This window comes from Emys orbicularis, chromosome 18, assembly GCF_028017835.1.
Source record: "Emys orbicularis isolate rEmyOrb1 chromosome 18, rEmyOrb1.hap1, whole genome shotgun sequence".
In the NCBI taxonomy this organism is placed as follows: domain Eukaryota; kingdom Metazoa; phylum Chordata; order Testudines; family Emydidae; genus Emys; species Emys orbicularis.
This window is the reverse complement of record NC_088700.1, coordinates 3,923,429-3,941,338: the sequence shown is the minus strand read 5'-3', so window position 1 is coordinate 3,941,338 and position 17,910 is coordinate 3,923,429. Positions and strand designations below refer to the sequence as shown.

Below are 17,910 nucleotides of genomic sequence, written 5' to 3'. Positions count from 1 at the left end.
ATCGGGCTTCCCTTTATTGAAAAATTAGTCATAGTCTATGATCATCCTACTGAAAATTGCAGCAGAAAACAACGTTATCAGCAAAGAGAATCCACCTTTCCACAACAAACTGGGACAGAGCAAGGTATTTCAGTATCACTGTGATGCCAATCATCTCTGCAATGAAGGCAAGCGCCCTCCATGTGAATGTCTGGTACTCTATTAAATGGACATCACAGGACACAGGACTATCCTTTGAGTGAAATATAAGGTACTCCTTTTTCAGTCTGAAATTTTTAAAGAAGTTTTTCAAAATGCTCCAAGCAGGTCTTATGGGAAAAAATCTTGAAAATGTTACACTGCCACTTTTCTATGAGCTGCAACACTAGCCTGCATTTTGGTCACCATGCAATAACAATTATGCTTCAAACAGGTGAATGACAAGGCGAAGCATGGCCGAGTGTTCACTTGTTATATATAAGGACTGGTCTACACTGGGGGGGGAGGAGAGAAATCGATGTAAGTTACGTGAATAATGTAGCCAAAGTCGATGTACTTTGATCTACTTACCATGGTGTCTTCACTGCGGTAAGTCAACGGCTGATGCTCTCCCGTCGACTCCACCTGTGCCTCTCGCCCTGGTGGAGTACCGGAGTCGACGGGAGAGCGCTCGGCAGTCGATTTATCGTGTCTACACTAGACACGATAAATCAACCCCCGCTGGATCTATCGCTGCCCTAATATTGAAAGGCTACAGAGAAATCCTTACTTGAGTTTACTTCTTCCGAACCACAAAAGAACCAGATTACATTCTGAACTACTCTGCACATCAATTTCATATTCAACTGCACACTAAGACAGGATTTTATTTAAGTCATTAAGTGAAAGGAAGCACACTTTACAAATTATGGATCCTAATAGCCAACTGAATATTTTGAGCGTGACTAGTAAGAGAATCTCAGATTTTTCTGTTTTCTCCCAAAAAGACACCAGCTGGACTAGACATAGCTTCTAGTGCACTTGCTCTACACACTTTGCCACTCATCTCCTCTTTTAGCTTCATTAATAAAGATACTCTACTATCAGGTGGCATCAATACAGTGCAACGTAAATTGGGCACATCTTTGTCTCAGTACAGTTAAAGAACCAAACATTTATGCTACACCATTAAAATTAGTTTAAACATTTTAAATGGAACTAAAGTACACCACCAATACAGAGAAAGGAGGCCTCCATATAGGAATAATAGTTCAGAATTATTATCACAAAACAGTCTTATGGCAGGTCTACACTATGGGGCTAAGTCGACCTAAGTTACGCAACTCCAGCTACGTGAATAATGTAGCTGGAGTCGACGTACCTTAGGTCGACTTATTGCACCAAGCTGGGTCGACGGGAGGAACTCTCCCGTCAACTTACCTTATGCTTCTCAATCCAGTGGAGTACTAGAGTCGACGAGAGAGCAATCAGTGGTCGATTTAGCGGGTCTTCACTAGACCTGCTAAATTGACCCCTGGTGGATTGATCGTCGCAGTGTCAATCCACGGTAAGTGGAGACAAGCCCTTAGTAATTGATTATGAAGCGAGTGACCTGATTTCAAAATTATGTTTAAAAAAAAAAAATAGGACACTGATTGAAATTCAGAGATCCAGTTGGAGGAAACCAGGGGAAAAGATTCATTAAGGTATCTCCAAAAATAAATGTCAGTCCTTTATTGCTCTTTTACCACATAAGTATGGCTTGAAATTCCCTCTTTCCACAGCACTCTGCTCCACCCCAAAAAACTGCTTGAATTTGGGTTTTTTTTGTTTTGTTTCACATTAGATATTTTCTTCCTGCAAGACTTTGTAATTTTTAGAGGACTTGGAATCTGACATATTAACTGGGTATTTTAATCAAAGTTGCAGCATTCCCAGCACAAATGTCAACTTTGCCTCCGTCACTCAGGAGTTGCGCAAAAACCAACCTACGTTTCAGCCTCCTGATGTTCTATTGGGTTCCATATCCCTCAAAGATTGCTAAATTCTGTCAGGCAAAAAAGATAAAGACAGGGTAAGCAGTTCACTTAACAGAACACATGGGGGCTTTGGCACCATCATCAGACACATGTTAGAAACTAAACAGATAAAAAGGATTGCTATTTCTAGTAATGCAGTAGCTTAAAATATCCAAACAATTTATACATACCACATCATTGGGAAGGCTCTGTAGATCATCAAAAGGAGTTTCCAATGTGTTGGTATCAACATTAAGAATCACCACATCTTCCAGGGCCATATTTCTAACTTTCTAAAAAAATACCAAAGTCAGAAAAGGAGAGGGAGGGAAGTCAAATCTTATCCATAAGGAACTTCAATCATAACATTCTGCTAACTACACTATTCCCCAAACACTTTAAAAGAAGCAAGTGGTTTCCTCCTATTCCTCACTCTGTGTGTGTGTGTGTGTGTGCGTGCGCGCGCATACACGCGGTGTTTGTTGTTTAACATTTGTTGGTTTTGTTTTTCCATTTCTTCTCATTAAATCCTTAACCTGCAGAAAGAAGTTTCTTAGCATCCTGTGTACTGGGATTTCTGGAGGAATCATAATATCCTTCTAGATCATTCAACCAAGGAGGTATTTCAAGCTTTTCTAACATTCATTTACTTCTTGTTTCCCCCTTCAATCCTGATTCAAAGCACAACTTCTAGCTGCATCGAGACTCAAAATAAGTAATTTTTTTAAAATTCAGTATTTTGTTTAAATAGCAAACAGAAAGTTGGCTCTTCCAGTTGCTGAAGTGCTAGTAAGGCCAACCTTGGATCCGCTTTACCATCTCTGGCTTCGCCTTAGCACTTCCAACACTTCCTCATTCACAAATGAGATTACATTTTAGCAAAATGGACAGTGTTAAAGATAAACTGAGTGAAAGGGAAGCTAGAATTCTTTTCTTCCTTAATTCTAGGATTTCCAGGACACCACAAAAGATTACAAAATACTTCCAGGATTCTAACACAGGCCTCCCCACTCACAAGGCTTTAAGAAAAATCCCTCTTCCTGTTATTTCTTTTGGGTGGCTACCCATATAATATGTTGTCTAAGGCCTTGTCTACACTGCCACTTACAAGGCTGAAACTTTCTTCACTCAGGGGTGTGAACCCCCCCTCCCCGAGTGATGCAAGTTTCAGCGCTGTAAAGTGGCAGTGTAGATAGTGCCACAGCGCTGGGAGCCGCACTCCCAGTGCTGGTAGCTATTCGCCTCGTGGAGGTGGTTTTATTACAGTGCTGGGAGAGCTCTACACAGCCTAACGTGACTACACAGCCACGTTATAACATCGACTGTGCAGACATACCCTAAGAGCAGCAAACTCCACAGCAAACTGATGCGCAAATCTAAAACCAATCTTCGTAAGGCAAAACAGACAGACTACATGGCCACACATATTTGGCTAAACTTATTTGCTAAGAAAGTGAATGTCTAGCATGGAAAAAATTGATAACTGATTAGGAAATTTAAGTCTAAGACTGACCTTTGAACCTTTTAGAAATTTTACTGGGTTTTTCATTTCAAAGGCCTAGCTAGAGTTTTAGAGGAAGAACTTTGTGGGCTACAGAACTCAGTTAGAAATTGTAAGTCTTCTGGACCAAACACAGAGGAGCAGAAGGGTTTCTGGAAATGAGCATATGAGAGAACCATTACAAAGGGATGGAAATGATACAGATTTGGAATGTTGTTCCTGGAACAAGAATCTTTCCATCTTTCTGTTTGTACACATGGGCAAAAAAGTTCTACAGTATAAGCCCAAATGCACACACCCTCTTCTCAGTGGTCAGCTGGAATGAGGTTTTTGACTCCGTTCCCAATCCCCAAGTCAAAGCATTGATTGCTGAGTGTTTAAGTTTACATTTCCTACAATGGTACACAGATACACAATAGAAGAAAAGCATAGCCTCTTTTTGAAAAGAATAGCCCTTGGTAGCTTTTGCTGTTTAAGTACCCAAGAAGCAGAAGACTGCCAGATTTCATTTCCCCTCTTAAGCAACATTAACTGCTCTGCTGGTGGTTTCAATAATGGAATTTAAATATTCCCTTAACAATCAATTTTTCCATCCAACCTGGGAACTGTATCTACATATAGTTTTTAAATTCACATATAAGTAAGTGGAATATCCAAGTACCATATTTATCTATCTATTCAGCAGATCTTCAGTTTGATCTTCTCTCTACATCTACCCAGGCTGCCACCAGCCAAAGAAGCAAGGTAATGGTCCTGAGCATGTTCTAATGACGTATTCAGACAGCTGGATGAGAAAAATTAATAGTAATCTCAACCCACAATGTTATTTATTTTGAAACATCCTCTTATGAAATCTGATCTATGTACACTACATTTCTACAGGGACCTAGAAATGTGAGTTCCTGTGAAGCACACATCCAACAATACAAGATCTTCTGAAAAGAAAACATAGAATCCAAAATGTTTCCAGATCAGGAAGATATGGACTGACACTTAAATACATTAGCAACTTGGACAGAGTCAAGAACGTATTCCATCACAAACCTGGCCTGTAAGGTAAAGATGGAATGAGAAAAAGTATTGATGGCGAGAGGAAGTGAGAAAGGAGAACACATAATGAACAGTCTGTTCAAAACATAGGTGGAGAAATTCATTGCAGTTTTTTTAATACTAGGAGAGAGTCTGGCAATTCATTGATATGTTATCTCAGGACAATGCAACTTCTGCCCTCCAAGTGGTAAGGAAAGAAAAGAATGTGCCTGTTAAAGGGTGACAGTGTCTAGTCAACTGCACAGCTTCAAACTAACAGACACCAAGAAGCAACTAATAAGATGGTTTACAGATGGTTGATACTCAATATTCAAATGGTCAGAGTTCAGATACTGGTGTTATAGTGGGTGAGATACTGTAGATAGGCCACCAAGCCAGAGACTACCCACTGGATTCAACTACAAAAAAAAAAGAGGGCTGATGGTATCATCCTGGAGGGCATCAAACCACAATGGTACATGTGACAGGCAATTTCTAAGCATGAGAAAGCTAGTTCTGGAACAGCAGTGGTTTTGTAGCTAGAGATTGGTGAAGAGGCTCTGATATGGAGTAAACAGGCCCTGGACCTGAAAGGACAATGCCGGACAGTTGGAACCATTAACACTAAATTCACATACACACAAAAAGGAACTATGAAGTATGGTGATAAAGAAAATTTTCCAATAAAATGGTAAACTATCTCCCCCAATAGTGCCACTCTTTTGAATAAACAAACTGGCTGCTTTTAAAGTCTGCTATAGAAATCCCTTTTAATCTCACACCCTCCAACCATATAGAGCAGTCTCCTAAGCCAATTAATTAGGTCATTTATGCACAATCCCTCTAGGTAGCAAGAACAGGTCTCTAACCAACCATTTGTGGGGAAAGGGATGTTAAAAAAGGGAGGCTAGGGAACTAAATGTGTGTCAGCAAAAAGAAATACATGAGAGAAAGCACAAGAAAAATTTAGATCAAAGTTTTAAAAAATGGGAACCTAAAGTTAGGTTACAACAGGTAGCCTTAGGCACCTAAATAAGCAGCCTCAGCTTTCAAAGGTACTGCACACCCAGCAGAGCCAACCAACTTCAAGAGCAGTGGTTAGGTACTTACAATCAATTAATCAATCAATAAAGCTACTTATTTAGGGTACATCTACACGGTAATCCTTCCTGCCTGGCAGAGAGTCTCAGAGCCTGAGTCAAATGATGTTCCCACTTGCGCTGGACCCTAGTCTCGGAGACCTTCCCCCCTCTCCACTTGTCAAAGTGTGGGCTCCAGCCTGAGCGGGAATGTCTACACTGCTATATTTAGTCCCATGGTGTGAGCCTGAGTCACCTGACCTAGGTTCTGACACTCGCTGCTACAGGTATATGACTTCATCTTTTTTTTTTTTTTTTTTTTTGCAGTATACATATACCCTTAGGTGCCTAAGTCTGCACTTTGAACCCTAAAGTTAAGCTTCTCTTTCTGAAATTCCTGGCCTTAAATGGTATATTTAAGGCTAAATGGCTGCTGTGGTCAATGCCAAATTATAGCTAAAACTCTCACATGATCCATTTAATTACCACACACTATAAATAAGTCACTGTCTTATGCACAGAACCCAACTTGGAGTTTTTTGTTGTTGTTGTTGTTTTTTTTGCGAAAATTTTTGGCTATTTGGAAGACTATTCCATATAATTCTTTTCTTACAAAAGGAGCACAAGTCCTTCATGAAAAGCAAGATACTTCCCTCCCCACTCTCAGGAACCAAAAGGTCACTCAGTTGGCTTACATCTGATAAACTCTAAGGTAACCCAGGAGTCTTGCTTCTTCTAGGAGTCAGGAAGCAGCAGACAAACTGATTTGCTCCTTCCTGCTTCAGAAAATTAAAAATCTCAGTTATACTCAGAGGACTCTTGAAAGCTCCAACAAAAAATCATTAGCAATGTGCTTAACCAAAGCCAGAAGCTTTTCAAAATTGAGCACCAGAAGGACAAGACAGAAGGGATTATACCTCCCTCTTGATTATTACAGGAGCAGCAGCAGTGACCTACAGATACAAATTTGAACTTGTCAGTGGGTTTTTCTGTAACTTGGATGAAGAATCTATGGGTATGTCTACATTTGGAATCATACACCCATCACTGGCCCGTGTCAGCTGACTTGGGCTTGCAGGGCCCAGGCAGTGGGGCTATAAAACTGCAATGTAGACGTTAGCCCAGGCTCTGGGACCCTCACAGCGTCCTGTAAAGCAGCATCCTTTCTCAACAAATGTCTTTATCAAGGAAGATAGGTTACAACTCTTTGGGTACCTTCACTTCTGGATTGAGGTATGGGGTTGCTGCAGAATGATGTGAGTAGTTCTCTTCTAATAGTGGCATCCTTCAGCCCAGGGGGCAAGAGACAGAGTCTGGGAATCAAAGCCACTTCTCATGTGACAGCTCTCAAACACCCCCAACTTGCAAATCTGCTTTTCACATTAAATGCACCAAGTTCCAAAAGGTACAACTAGCTACAATTTATTAATATTCTCATTGATTCTCCATCCCCACACCCTAATACCAAATGCATTATCAGTAAATCACAAAGAATAATATTCTATTTATCACAGCCACCTAACTAGCTAAACAAAATATTGGAAACAATGCACTGCATGCTTAATAAAATAAAGTAGATGTATTAAGTCAGTATTTTACAAAGAGTACAGAGAATAAGAGGAAAATATGACTAGAAATAGCTGTACATAGCTGTAATAGCTGTCAACTGTTGGAAATGGGCCATCCTGATTATTACTACAAAAGTTTTTTTTCTCCTGCTGATAATAGCTCACCTAATAGCTCACCTTAATTATCAGAGGGGTAGCCGTGTTAGTCTGGATCTGTAAAAGCAGCCAAGAGTCCTGTGGCACCTTATAGACTAACACGTATAGGAGCATGAGCTTTCGTGGGTGAATACCCACTTCTTCGGATGCATGCATGCTCATGCTCCTATACGTCTGTTAGTCTATAAGGTGCCACAGAACTCTTTACTGCTCTCACCTTAATTAATTACTCTTGTTATAGTGGGTATGGCAACACCCATTTTTTCATGTTCTCTGTGTGTGTGCGTATATATCTTCCTACTGTATTTTCCACTGCATGCATCCAATGAAGTAGGTTTTAGCCCATGAAAGCTTATGCTCAAATAAATTTGTTAGTCTCTAAGGTGCCACAAGTACTCCTGTTCTTTTTGTATAAACTCTGCAGCACACACAGTCATAGTATATTAGACAATTTGTGCATTAGTTTGCATTTGTCTAATTTTCCTATAGACTTTGAGCATGTGTTGATTTAAAACACTCCAGTGAAGATATAGGTCATCTGCTCATAAAAAGGAGGGGTTCCCCCCTCTTTTCACTTAATTCCTGGTAGCCATCATTCATTCATAATAAAATACGGCAAGTCAGACTAACATCTCCACCTGCCTTTTATTTTAAATGCCACTTTTTAAAGAGTGGAGAGGTATGGAAACCCAGTTTAACAAGCACACTGAACCCATTGTTTATGGCCTCCATAAACATGGCTTAGTAAGAATTACTGACTTAATCAGAGTGAACTTATCTCCTGGTGAAAAGAGCACTTTAAATTTCAGAAATGGCACCTTTACTGTGAAAATCTCTTAACTTCTGAAACAAACTCCAGGGGGCCTTAAACACCAGGCCAGTAAATAAGCAGCAGTTAGTGTGATTTGTCCTGCTCATGAGCATCTGAACACTTGAGATCATTAAATTATTTTATGTAAAAGTTTGCAAAAACACTGAGAAACTATATTCAACAGAGAAGCATAAAAAAGGCAAGAGAGCCTGAGTGAGGCAAAGATGCAATAATTAATCACGTTGTAAACAAACTTCTTCACCATTACTAACAACAGCTTATGTTATTAAATGTGAAAGAAAATATTAAATCAAGTTTATGTTTCACTATTTATGCTCTTTGTTTACTTTTTGCCTTTCCTACCACTTGAACAATGTACTCAGTTACACTTATGTTTGTAGTTTGTTTCATTTTCAGATGCTTACGACTACATTTGAGTTTCAAATAAAAATTTCTATTTGTATAAGATGAACTATTGTCACTAGATTTAAAAAAAATCACCTCTCTCGGTCTTAGGATTTTTAGCTTTTTTTTAACAATTTAAATTTTGAGACAAATTTAACTTTATAGTGGCTCTTCATGATCCAATACAAAGGAGATGGGCATATTACAAATACTGAGGTGGGAGATATGAGACAGAAAACATATTTTCTTACTAAAAAAACAAATGTTCAAAAAGTTTACCAAACAAAAATACATTTTTCTATCATAATTTTATATACTTTCTTAGAATGCAAAATATCATTCACAACAATTGTCTAATATCTGTTTGCTTTATGACTTGTCTAAATGACTGACAATTAATGTTTACAGTTTATTTACCTAAGAACACCACAATACTGCAGACAACAATGTGTCAATCTGGCTACCAGAAGCAGGAAAAGCAACGGATATAAAATTTTATTATTTCATGCCCCAACAGCAGCCAGAAGGACTTAATGAAATCAGCCTTAGATTTACAATCTGAAATAGCTATTCAACAGGCAGATATGGTTAAGCTAAATGTACCCTTTGACCTTTCAACCCTTTGATCCTGGCACAGCAGGTGGCCTACTACCCCCTCCTGTGCATCTTCCACTCTTCCGCCAATCTCCTAACCTTGATGTGCAGTAGCCCTGATCCTACACAGGTGATTCTCAAGATCCTTATCACAAGCAGCTGCTGCTAACTGAATGACAAAAATCACTAGTGCTGATGTGATCCAATACTATTGGGCAACACAGGAAAAGGCTTCTTGCTGCAGTTACTGAAAAGTTTTTCAGGGCTGAAATTAATAAAGATCTCTTCTAAAAACATCATATAACAACATATCCAGAATCCCTTTTTAAATCCAAAGTCATTTTTCAATGATAGACCATTTTAAAAATAATTTTTCATGCATTTAGGTCAGTGGTTCTCAAACTGTGGGTCGGGACCCCGTTTTAATGGAGTCACCAAATCTGGCTTAGACTTACTGGGGCCCGGGGCTGAAGCCCGAGCCCCACCGCCTGGGGCCAAAGCTGAAGCCCTGGGCAGCAAGGCTCAGGTTACAGGCCTCATGCCTGGGGCTGAATCCTTGGGGCTTTGGCTTTGGACCCCTGCCTGGGGCGGTGGGGCTTGGCTGGGTTCAGGCTTGGGTCCTCCTTCCTGGGGTTATGTAGTAATTTTTGTTGTCAGAAGCGGGTCGCAGTGCAATGAAGTTTGAGAACTGATTTAGGGTGTATTTCATCTCTGCCTCTAAAACAATAAACATCAATGCTTTCCAGGCAATATAGCCAATTTTTGGATTTGCAGATATTTTATTTCTTTAAGTCTTGAATTAAAGAATGTCTTTTCATGTTCCCACGTGTTTGCTATTTCCTTATCATAAAATTTGGAAACTATTTCCAGAGTTATTTGTAAAAAAGCCACAGCTTGATAATACACTTATCAAGTTCACAAGTTAAACCCTTTAAGAAGCACTAAAGATTATCCCACCTAATGATACAAATGCAAAAATACACAATCATCACTACTACTGAAAAACCTCAATGGCTAATGGCAAAGAATTCATAGGTACTTACAGAATGGGTAGGTGAGTGCAACTAAAAACTGGGTACATAGGGACGGTCCAGAGACTATTTATACAACTCTTATCAGATACTTACTGTGTCCAACCAGACTAAAGAAGAACCTGAAAGTTATCCTATGACAACTATGTCTGCTGCCACTGAGAAAAACAAAATTTCAGCGGCAGTAGACATAGTTGTCACAGGATATGCAGATACAATATGCAGATACTGGATTTTGATCTTGGTAACTGTTCCTCATGCTTAGGTACAATAAAAGAGAGAAACATTTTCCTTGCTGACATATTTGATTGTAATATTTTGTATACAAAAACATTTCATGAATTTGACTGATCTAAAATATATTTGTAGCCATAGATAAAGAATGCCTGAGCAATGAGGGTTTCTTAAAAGTATACTATGTCCTTTCTTTATACAAGGCTGGGATGATAGTTTCATGCCCTGAATCCAGCATCACAGTGGCGTGCATTATTGCATATTTACACAATGGCTATGAGTGTGGTAAGCGCTGAATGGAAGACTGTACTGTCAACAATTGAATATCTGACAGCTACAAAGGAATATCCCAAAACAGTTAAACAAAACCACATGTGCTTAAATCCCAATAGATATCCTACTAGGTCAAGGGCATTCCTCTTCAATCAGCACCATCACACTAATAGTTTCAGCTACAAAAACAGTTGCTGAACCAATCACTTACTATGACAAAACATAGAGAGGTTGCCAACTAAGTTTAGCACTGCTCATACACAAAGATTAACTTAAAATAATGTGTACTCTGAAATAACGTTTAATATAGGGGTAGGATGGTTTCATTATCTTATCTCACTACTATTTATCAGTACTAAATACTTATCTTTATCTAATATGAATTCGATTAGTACCATAAGTGTGCCCCATTATTCATGTAATAGTCCAAGCCGTGCTTATATAACAGCTTATAAACTTTTAGTCTTCTTTGAAGTCACTTTATGGATTGCTAAATGGAAATCTTATATAGAATGACTAACTAGGTGATGATAGAATGACTGAAAAATAAGAGCACCACACAGTTCCATATTTTCTACCAGGATTTTCCCTCATAAATCAGCTGGTGCCCTCTGACCTATAATAGGAGATTATCTTATCTCACTAGAGAACATTTCAGTCACACCAAATTAGACTTAACAGTCAATGGATACATTTGATATTTTAATCATCAGAAAAAATTGTCATTTTTCATTAACATAGCTGCTGCCTCTATATAGACCCCATGCCACACCAGAAACTCAAAGCCAAATCTGAGGTGCACAATTGTTTGGAAATGTCTGTGGGAATAGAAAAGAGGGCGTATGTTAAAGAAAAAAAAAAAGTCTTTACATTATTCCAATAATTCCTTTTAGAGGAAACCATTTTGAGAACTGTAGCACCAGAGTCATGATTTCTAAAGAAAAGACCCTAAAGACAAAGCTAATAAATTATTCACTTCTTATCTCCCAGTTAACCACGCTTTAGCTACTTTTTTCTCCATAGAGATGTTTCCATATTTAGGCTCCCACTAAAAACACAATTTGGAAAAATGTATGTAGGAATGCCCTGATCCTGGAATTTAAGCTGTCTGTGGCAGAAATTTGAGTACATGGGGAACCCCAATTTCTTCCATGGGACTCCGTATAGGCACAAGGGTCCCACCTGCCTGGATCTGACTAAAGGATCAGGGGCCTTAAGCTCTTCTCATCCTGGAACAAGAATCTTAGTGTGTGTCAAGCACTTTGAAAGACACCTAGGCTGTAATTTATATATTAATTTAATTAAACATTTTCTACTGATCTATATATTGGACAATTAGAATATCCTTTTAAATATACTTTAATATTATTTTACTATTGAAACATTGTCAAATAGCAGATCTTAAACAATACACAACTGTTAAGAACATGAGTGAATCCTCTGATGCTAAAATATTACTCTAACATGGTTGTAAGATTCAATATATTTTTCTATGTACAAAAAAAGTAACAAGCTTTCAGCATTAGAAACAGGCTAACAGGTAAACTACAGTAAAACTACAGTAATAATCTAGCTAATTTGACAAAAGCCTATTTTCCTGTGCCAGGGTGCAGACAAATTATGGTTTACTCACTAGTAAATATTAGATCAAATAGCCCCTGGTGGATTATTTTTTTTAAATGGCAAAGGCAAAGATATCCAAGACACAAAAAATGGATCTTTTAGTGCAGAGGAAGGACAGGAGTTTTGTTTGTTTATTTGTTTTTAATTTTACATGGGACTTTGAATAGCAACACTTCACCAATGTGTCTGTGTTCCAGAAGCTATGGTTTATCAAAAAACCATACTGGATACACACTGCTAAACGCTAGGTTTACCCATACAGCTTACCCAAGAGCTTTTTCTATTTTGGGCCGTCTGAGATGGTGTTTGGAAGGACTGTAGGACAGGAAGGTTGGGATGAGGCATAAACACAATCTGGGGAAAAGTGGTGCTAGTCAGATGTGCAAAGGCATTTTGAGGAAGGAACTTCCAATATGCAGGTAGTTAATATTACCTCTTCTTTATTCACCCCAGGGCTAAATGAATCAATCAAAAAATGTTGGGATTGAATTATTTTTTTAAAGTAGAGAATAATATTTTAAAAAGCCAAAGTAAGGTAAATGTCTGACACTGGTATGAGGCAGAAAAGTTCTTGTGCTATACAAAAAAAGCAGAGAACAATGGATGCTAGGTTATCTATCTAGATATTTACATGGCTCTAACACTTTAGCATCTAAGTGCCTGAGGATGTATTATCTGAAACCCACTGTCTCATAAATCTAGAGTGTAAATCACATTTGCACAGATAAGGCAAACAAATCAATTTTCACCTTAACACCAAACTACTCTGATTTGGTCAGTCAACGTAATATTTGTTGCAATATGAAGCCAGGAAGAAACAAGCATTTGCACATACTGTCTGTCTTCTCAGGAAGAAAGGCTACATAGGAAGAAGAATAATGACAAGAGGGAGAACATTGTTCCAGTTGACCAAAAGTATCAAATCATATGTTCTTTAGTGACACACGATCATCTCTACCAGAAAAGGAAAAAAACAGATTGCCTTTCCTAAGACTGCAGTGTGCAATGCAGATGGCCCCTGAGACACTAGATCTGAATGTCCTTGAAATTTAGAAAAGTCCATATCCAAACTTGGTGGGTGAGTCCCATTTCTCGCATTCTGGACATTTGGATACTGGGCCTGAATTTGAACCTTCCCATTCTCCCATTGATCCATTCTTTGTATCATTTTATCCCTCCTTAGCCTTGACCATTCTTGGAAAAGACACAGACACATGAATTAACAAGAAAGCCTATAGTACAATCCCTTTCCCACTAGAGCTACCGCAAAACTGTAAGAGAACAGAGTTAATAAATCTTCTCTAGAAACAAGGAAGAGTCTATGAACTACAACAGAAACACAACATTTACATGGAAAGTTTTCAGACTCACAAAAATGGCTTTGGAGAGGTGATTCCATCTTTGTAATTGGGGGAGGAGGGAAAGAATTGACAATTAAAGGCTCTGATGTAGTAAGTTCAAGGATACTTAGTGCCTGCATAGCACGGTTTGTCTTTAAATCACTGTGCACATATTAACTTCACAACACAAATTTATTATCCCCATCTTAAAGATGGGAAAAGTAAGACATAGAGATGAAGTGACTTGCTTAATGAGCTAGGATCTGAACTCCTGAGTTCTTGGTTTCCAGCCACATGCTCAGTCCACCAGACCACGCTGGCTCATTGCCAATTCCTGCTCGCCTACTGTGCAGGATACAAACTTGTTAACCTCCTGTAGGAAAGGGCTCACCACACTCAGTTTGATGTAAGTTCCCATATCCCAAGAGTGATTACATATGGGACAAGAGTTGAAGTGCAGATCTTATCTAAAAAGAGGTTTTAACACAATAATTCATGTATTATTTGTACTTGTGGGGTTTAGAATTAAGTCCCCCAAACTATATTTCAAGCATATTAAGTTTAGTATCTATTAAAATCATGAATGTACTGTTGTGTATAGTTTTACACCACACTGGATAGTGGCACAGGCCAAACTAAGAACAACATAATCATCCCCTTAACAGTGCTGCATAGTGTGTTAATAATATCTAACCAACTGGTAGCCAAAAACAGCAGAATACAGTACAAATATCCCTACAAAGCTTAAATATTTTCAATTTAAAAAGGTACAGTACTGCATCTTACCACTGTAAAGACACAAAACAAAATAAAAACAGTCCCCTAGTAAACCAGTGACCAAACTCACTGGTTTAGATTCTCAATTTAGATGGTATTCACCCAAGAGTTCTGAAGGAACTCAAATGTGAAACTGCAGGACTGCTAACTGTTGTCTGTAACCTATCATTTAAATCAGCTTCTGTACCAAATGACTGGAGGGTAGCTAATGTGAAGCCAATTTTTAAAAAGGGCTCCAGAGGAGACCCCGGCAACTACAGGCCGGTAAGCCTGACTTCAGTACCGGGCAAACCGGTTGAAACTATAGTAAAGAACAAAATTGTCAGACACATAGATGAACGTAATTTGTTGGGGAATAGTCAACATGTTTTTTGTAAAGGGAAATTATGCCTCACCAATCTACTAGAATTCTTTGAGGGTGTCAACAAGCATGTGGACAAGGCGGATCCAGTGGATATAGTGTATTTAGATTTTCAGAAAGCCTTTGACAAAGTCCCTCACCAAAGGCTCTTAAGCAAAGTAAGCAGTCATGGGATAAGAGGGAAGGTTCTCTCATGGATTGGTAACTGGTTAAAAGATAGGAAACAAAGGGTAGGAATAAGTGGTCAGTTTTCAGAATGGAGAGAGGTAAATAGTGGTGTCCCCCAGGGGTCTGTACTGGTCCCAGTCCTATTTCACATATTCATAAATGATCTGGAAAAAAGGGGTAAACAGCGAGGTGGCAAAATTTGCAGATGATACAAAAACTACTCAAGATAGTTAAGTCCTAGGCAGACTGCGAAGAGCTACAAAAGGATCTCTCAAAACTGGGTGACTGGGCAACAAAATGACAGATGAAATTCAATGTTGATAAATGCAAAGTAATGCACATTGGAAAACATAATCCCAACTATATATATATATATATATATATATATATATATATATATATAAAATAATGGAGTCTAAATTAGCTGTTACCACTCAAGAAAGAGATCTTGGAGTGATTTGTGGATAGTTCTCTGAAAACATCCACTCGATGTTCAGTGGCAGTCAAAAAAGCAAACAGCGTGTTGGGAATCATTAAGGAAGGGATAGATAATAAGACACAAAATATCATATTGCCTCTATATAAATCCATGGTACGCCCACAACTTGAATACTGTGTGCAGATGTGGTCACCCCATCTCAAAAAAGATATATTGGACTTGGAAAAGGTTCAGAAAAGGGCAATAAAAAGATTAGGGGTACGGAACGGCTGCCATATGAGGAGAGATTAATAAGACTGGGACTTTTCAGCTTGGAAAAGAGATGACTGGGGGCGATATGATAGAGGTCTATAAAATCATGACTGGTGTGGAGAAATTAAATAAGGAAGAGTTATTTACTCCTTCTCATAGCACAAGAACTAGGGGCCACCAAATGAAATTAATAGGCAGCAGGTTTAATACAAACAAAAGGAAGTATTTTTTCACACAATGCGCAGTCAACCTGTGGAACTTCTTGCCAGAGGATGTTGTGAAGGCCAAGACTATAACAGGGTTTAAAAAAGAACTAGATAAATTCATGGAGGATAGATCCATCAATGGCTATTTGCCGGGATAGTGTCCCTAGCCTCTGTTTGTCAGAATCCGGGAATGAGCGAAAGTGGATGGATGACTTGATGAATCCCTGTTCTGTTCATTCCCTCTGGGGCACTGGCCACTGTCGAAAGACAGGATACTGGGCTAGATGGAGCTTTGGTCTCACCCAGTATGGCCGTTCTTATTTCAAGTTGTTTATCAATTGGGGAAACTGAGTTCAGAGCACAGATAACAGTTTGCTACTTTCAAGCAAACAGCTTGAACATTAAACATTCTTAAAATGTAGCATTTGTCATGCTATTTGTCTCATTATTTCTGCTTAATGCAACACAGAAAAATTGCCCAGAAGCTTTTTTTGCACAATATGACTGGAACAATGTATATAATGGCATAGTCTGGGGGTTTAGCCTCTTAGCAGGACAGTACCCTGGATGATTATTGCTGACATATACCCCAAAGAGACAGATGTCTGTATGGCAAAGTTACCAGTTTTTGATGTAGGTTCCAAATGTTTTTGTATTACACATTATTTTATGAGGTGCATGACTAAGTGATTATATGTTGTAAGATATTGTACATAAAATAGCTCAAATTTTCAACTCTGGTGTTTAAAGTTAAGTACCTAAGTGGACTGATTGTCGAAGATGTTGAGCATCAGCCGCTGCTACCAACTTGAAAATGCTAACCTGTATTTAGCTTCCCCTGATTTCCAAGCAGCAATATTTCCCTACTCCCACTGCATATGGCTTTCAGACTGGCCCTGTTAAACGGTACTAATGACTAAGGACAAATATTCAAAACAATCTAAGTATGCAGTGTAGTTGTAACTGCGTTGGTCCCAGGATATTACAGAGACAAGGTGGATAAAGTAATATCTATTATTCCACCAACTTCTGTTCAATAAAAGACATTACTTCCATCCACCTTATCTCTCTAAAACTATTTAAGTGACATTTAGGCACTTTTGAAAATATTACCCTACGGTTAGGATTTTCAAAGGAGCCCCAGGTTCTGCACCCCCTACTGAAAAAAGTGGGAGTTGGGTGATTTGCTTCCATGGGTTCTTTTGAAAATTACAGTCCATGGTGCTTGGGGATTATTTCCAGTTGTTTTACATGTTCCTAAATCCTGCAAGAAGGCCAGGTTTTTCTTATTGATGATAAGATCCCTGCTCCTGGACCTATCATCTTGAGCATTAGAAACTAATGATCACCAAATCTATAAAAGCGTAAAAATGGCAAAGTAGAGATGGTCAATAGTGCTGTTAAAAAAAAAATCAAGCCTGATCCACTCTGATAGAGTTAAATTCAATAGTAGTAAATTGGTCAAATGAAACAACAGGGTTCACACTATGTCTGTCTGTCTGTCTTGTGTGTCTCTCACACACACAGATGTGCTGGACTCTGATCACTGGGTTGAAAATAGTATCCAAAGTGTATTCGTGAGTTTGCCAGAAGTGTACAAGCAACGAAATTAGGCTCCCGTGATGCAAACATTGAGGCACATGTTTAGTTTCAATCACGTGCTTAAAGTTAAGCATAGAATCATAGAATATTAGGGTTGGAAGAGATGTCAGGAGGTCATCTAGTCCAATCCCCTGCACAAAGCAGGACCAACACCAACTAAATCATCCCAGCCAGGGATTTGTCAAGCCGGGCCTTAACAACCTCTTAAGGATGGAGATTCCACCACCTCCCTAGGAAACCCATTCCCGTGCTTCACCGCCCGCTTAGTGAAATAGTGTTTCCTAGTATCCAACCTAGACCTCCCCCACTGCAACTTGAGACCATTGCTTCTTGTTCTGTCATCTGCCACCACTGAGAAAAGCCGAGCTCCATCCTCTTTGGAACCCCCCTTCAGGTAGTTGAAGGCTGCTATCAAATCCCCCCTCACTCTTCTCTTCTGCAGACTAAATAACCCCAGTTCCCTCAACCTCTCCTCTTAAGTCATG

The 17,910-nt window shown here is 38.9% G+C and overlaps 1 protein-coding gene across 1 annotated transcript in view; it reads right to left on the bottom strand.

The window, feature by feature from the left end:
* The window catches only part of DENND1A (DENN domain containing 1A), a 217,743-nt gene that overhangs the window by 103,674 nt on the left and 96,159 nt on the right, over nt 1-17,910 (bottom strand). The window contains exon 9 of the mRNA XM_065418676.1: nt 2,168-2,269. Coding sequence (XP_065274748.1) covers nt 2,168-2,269 — 102 coding nt within the window. The remainder of the gene's footprint in view (nt 1-2,167; nt 2,270-17,910) is intronic.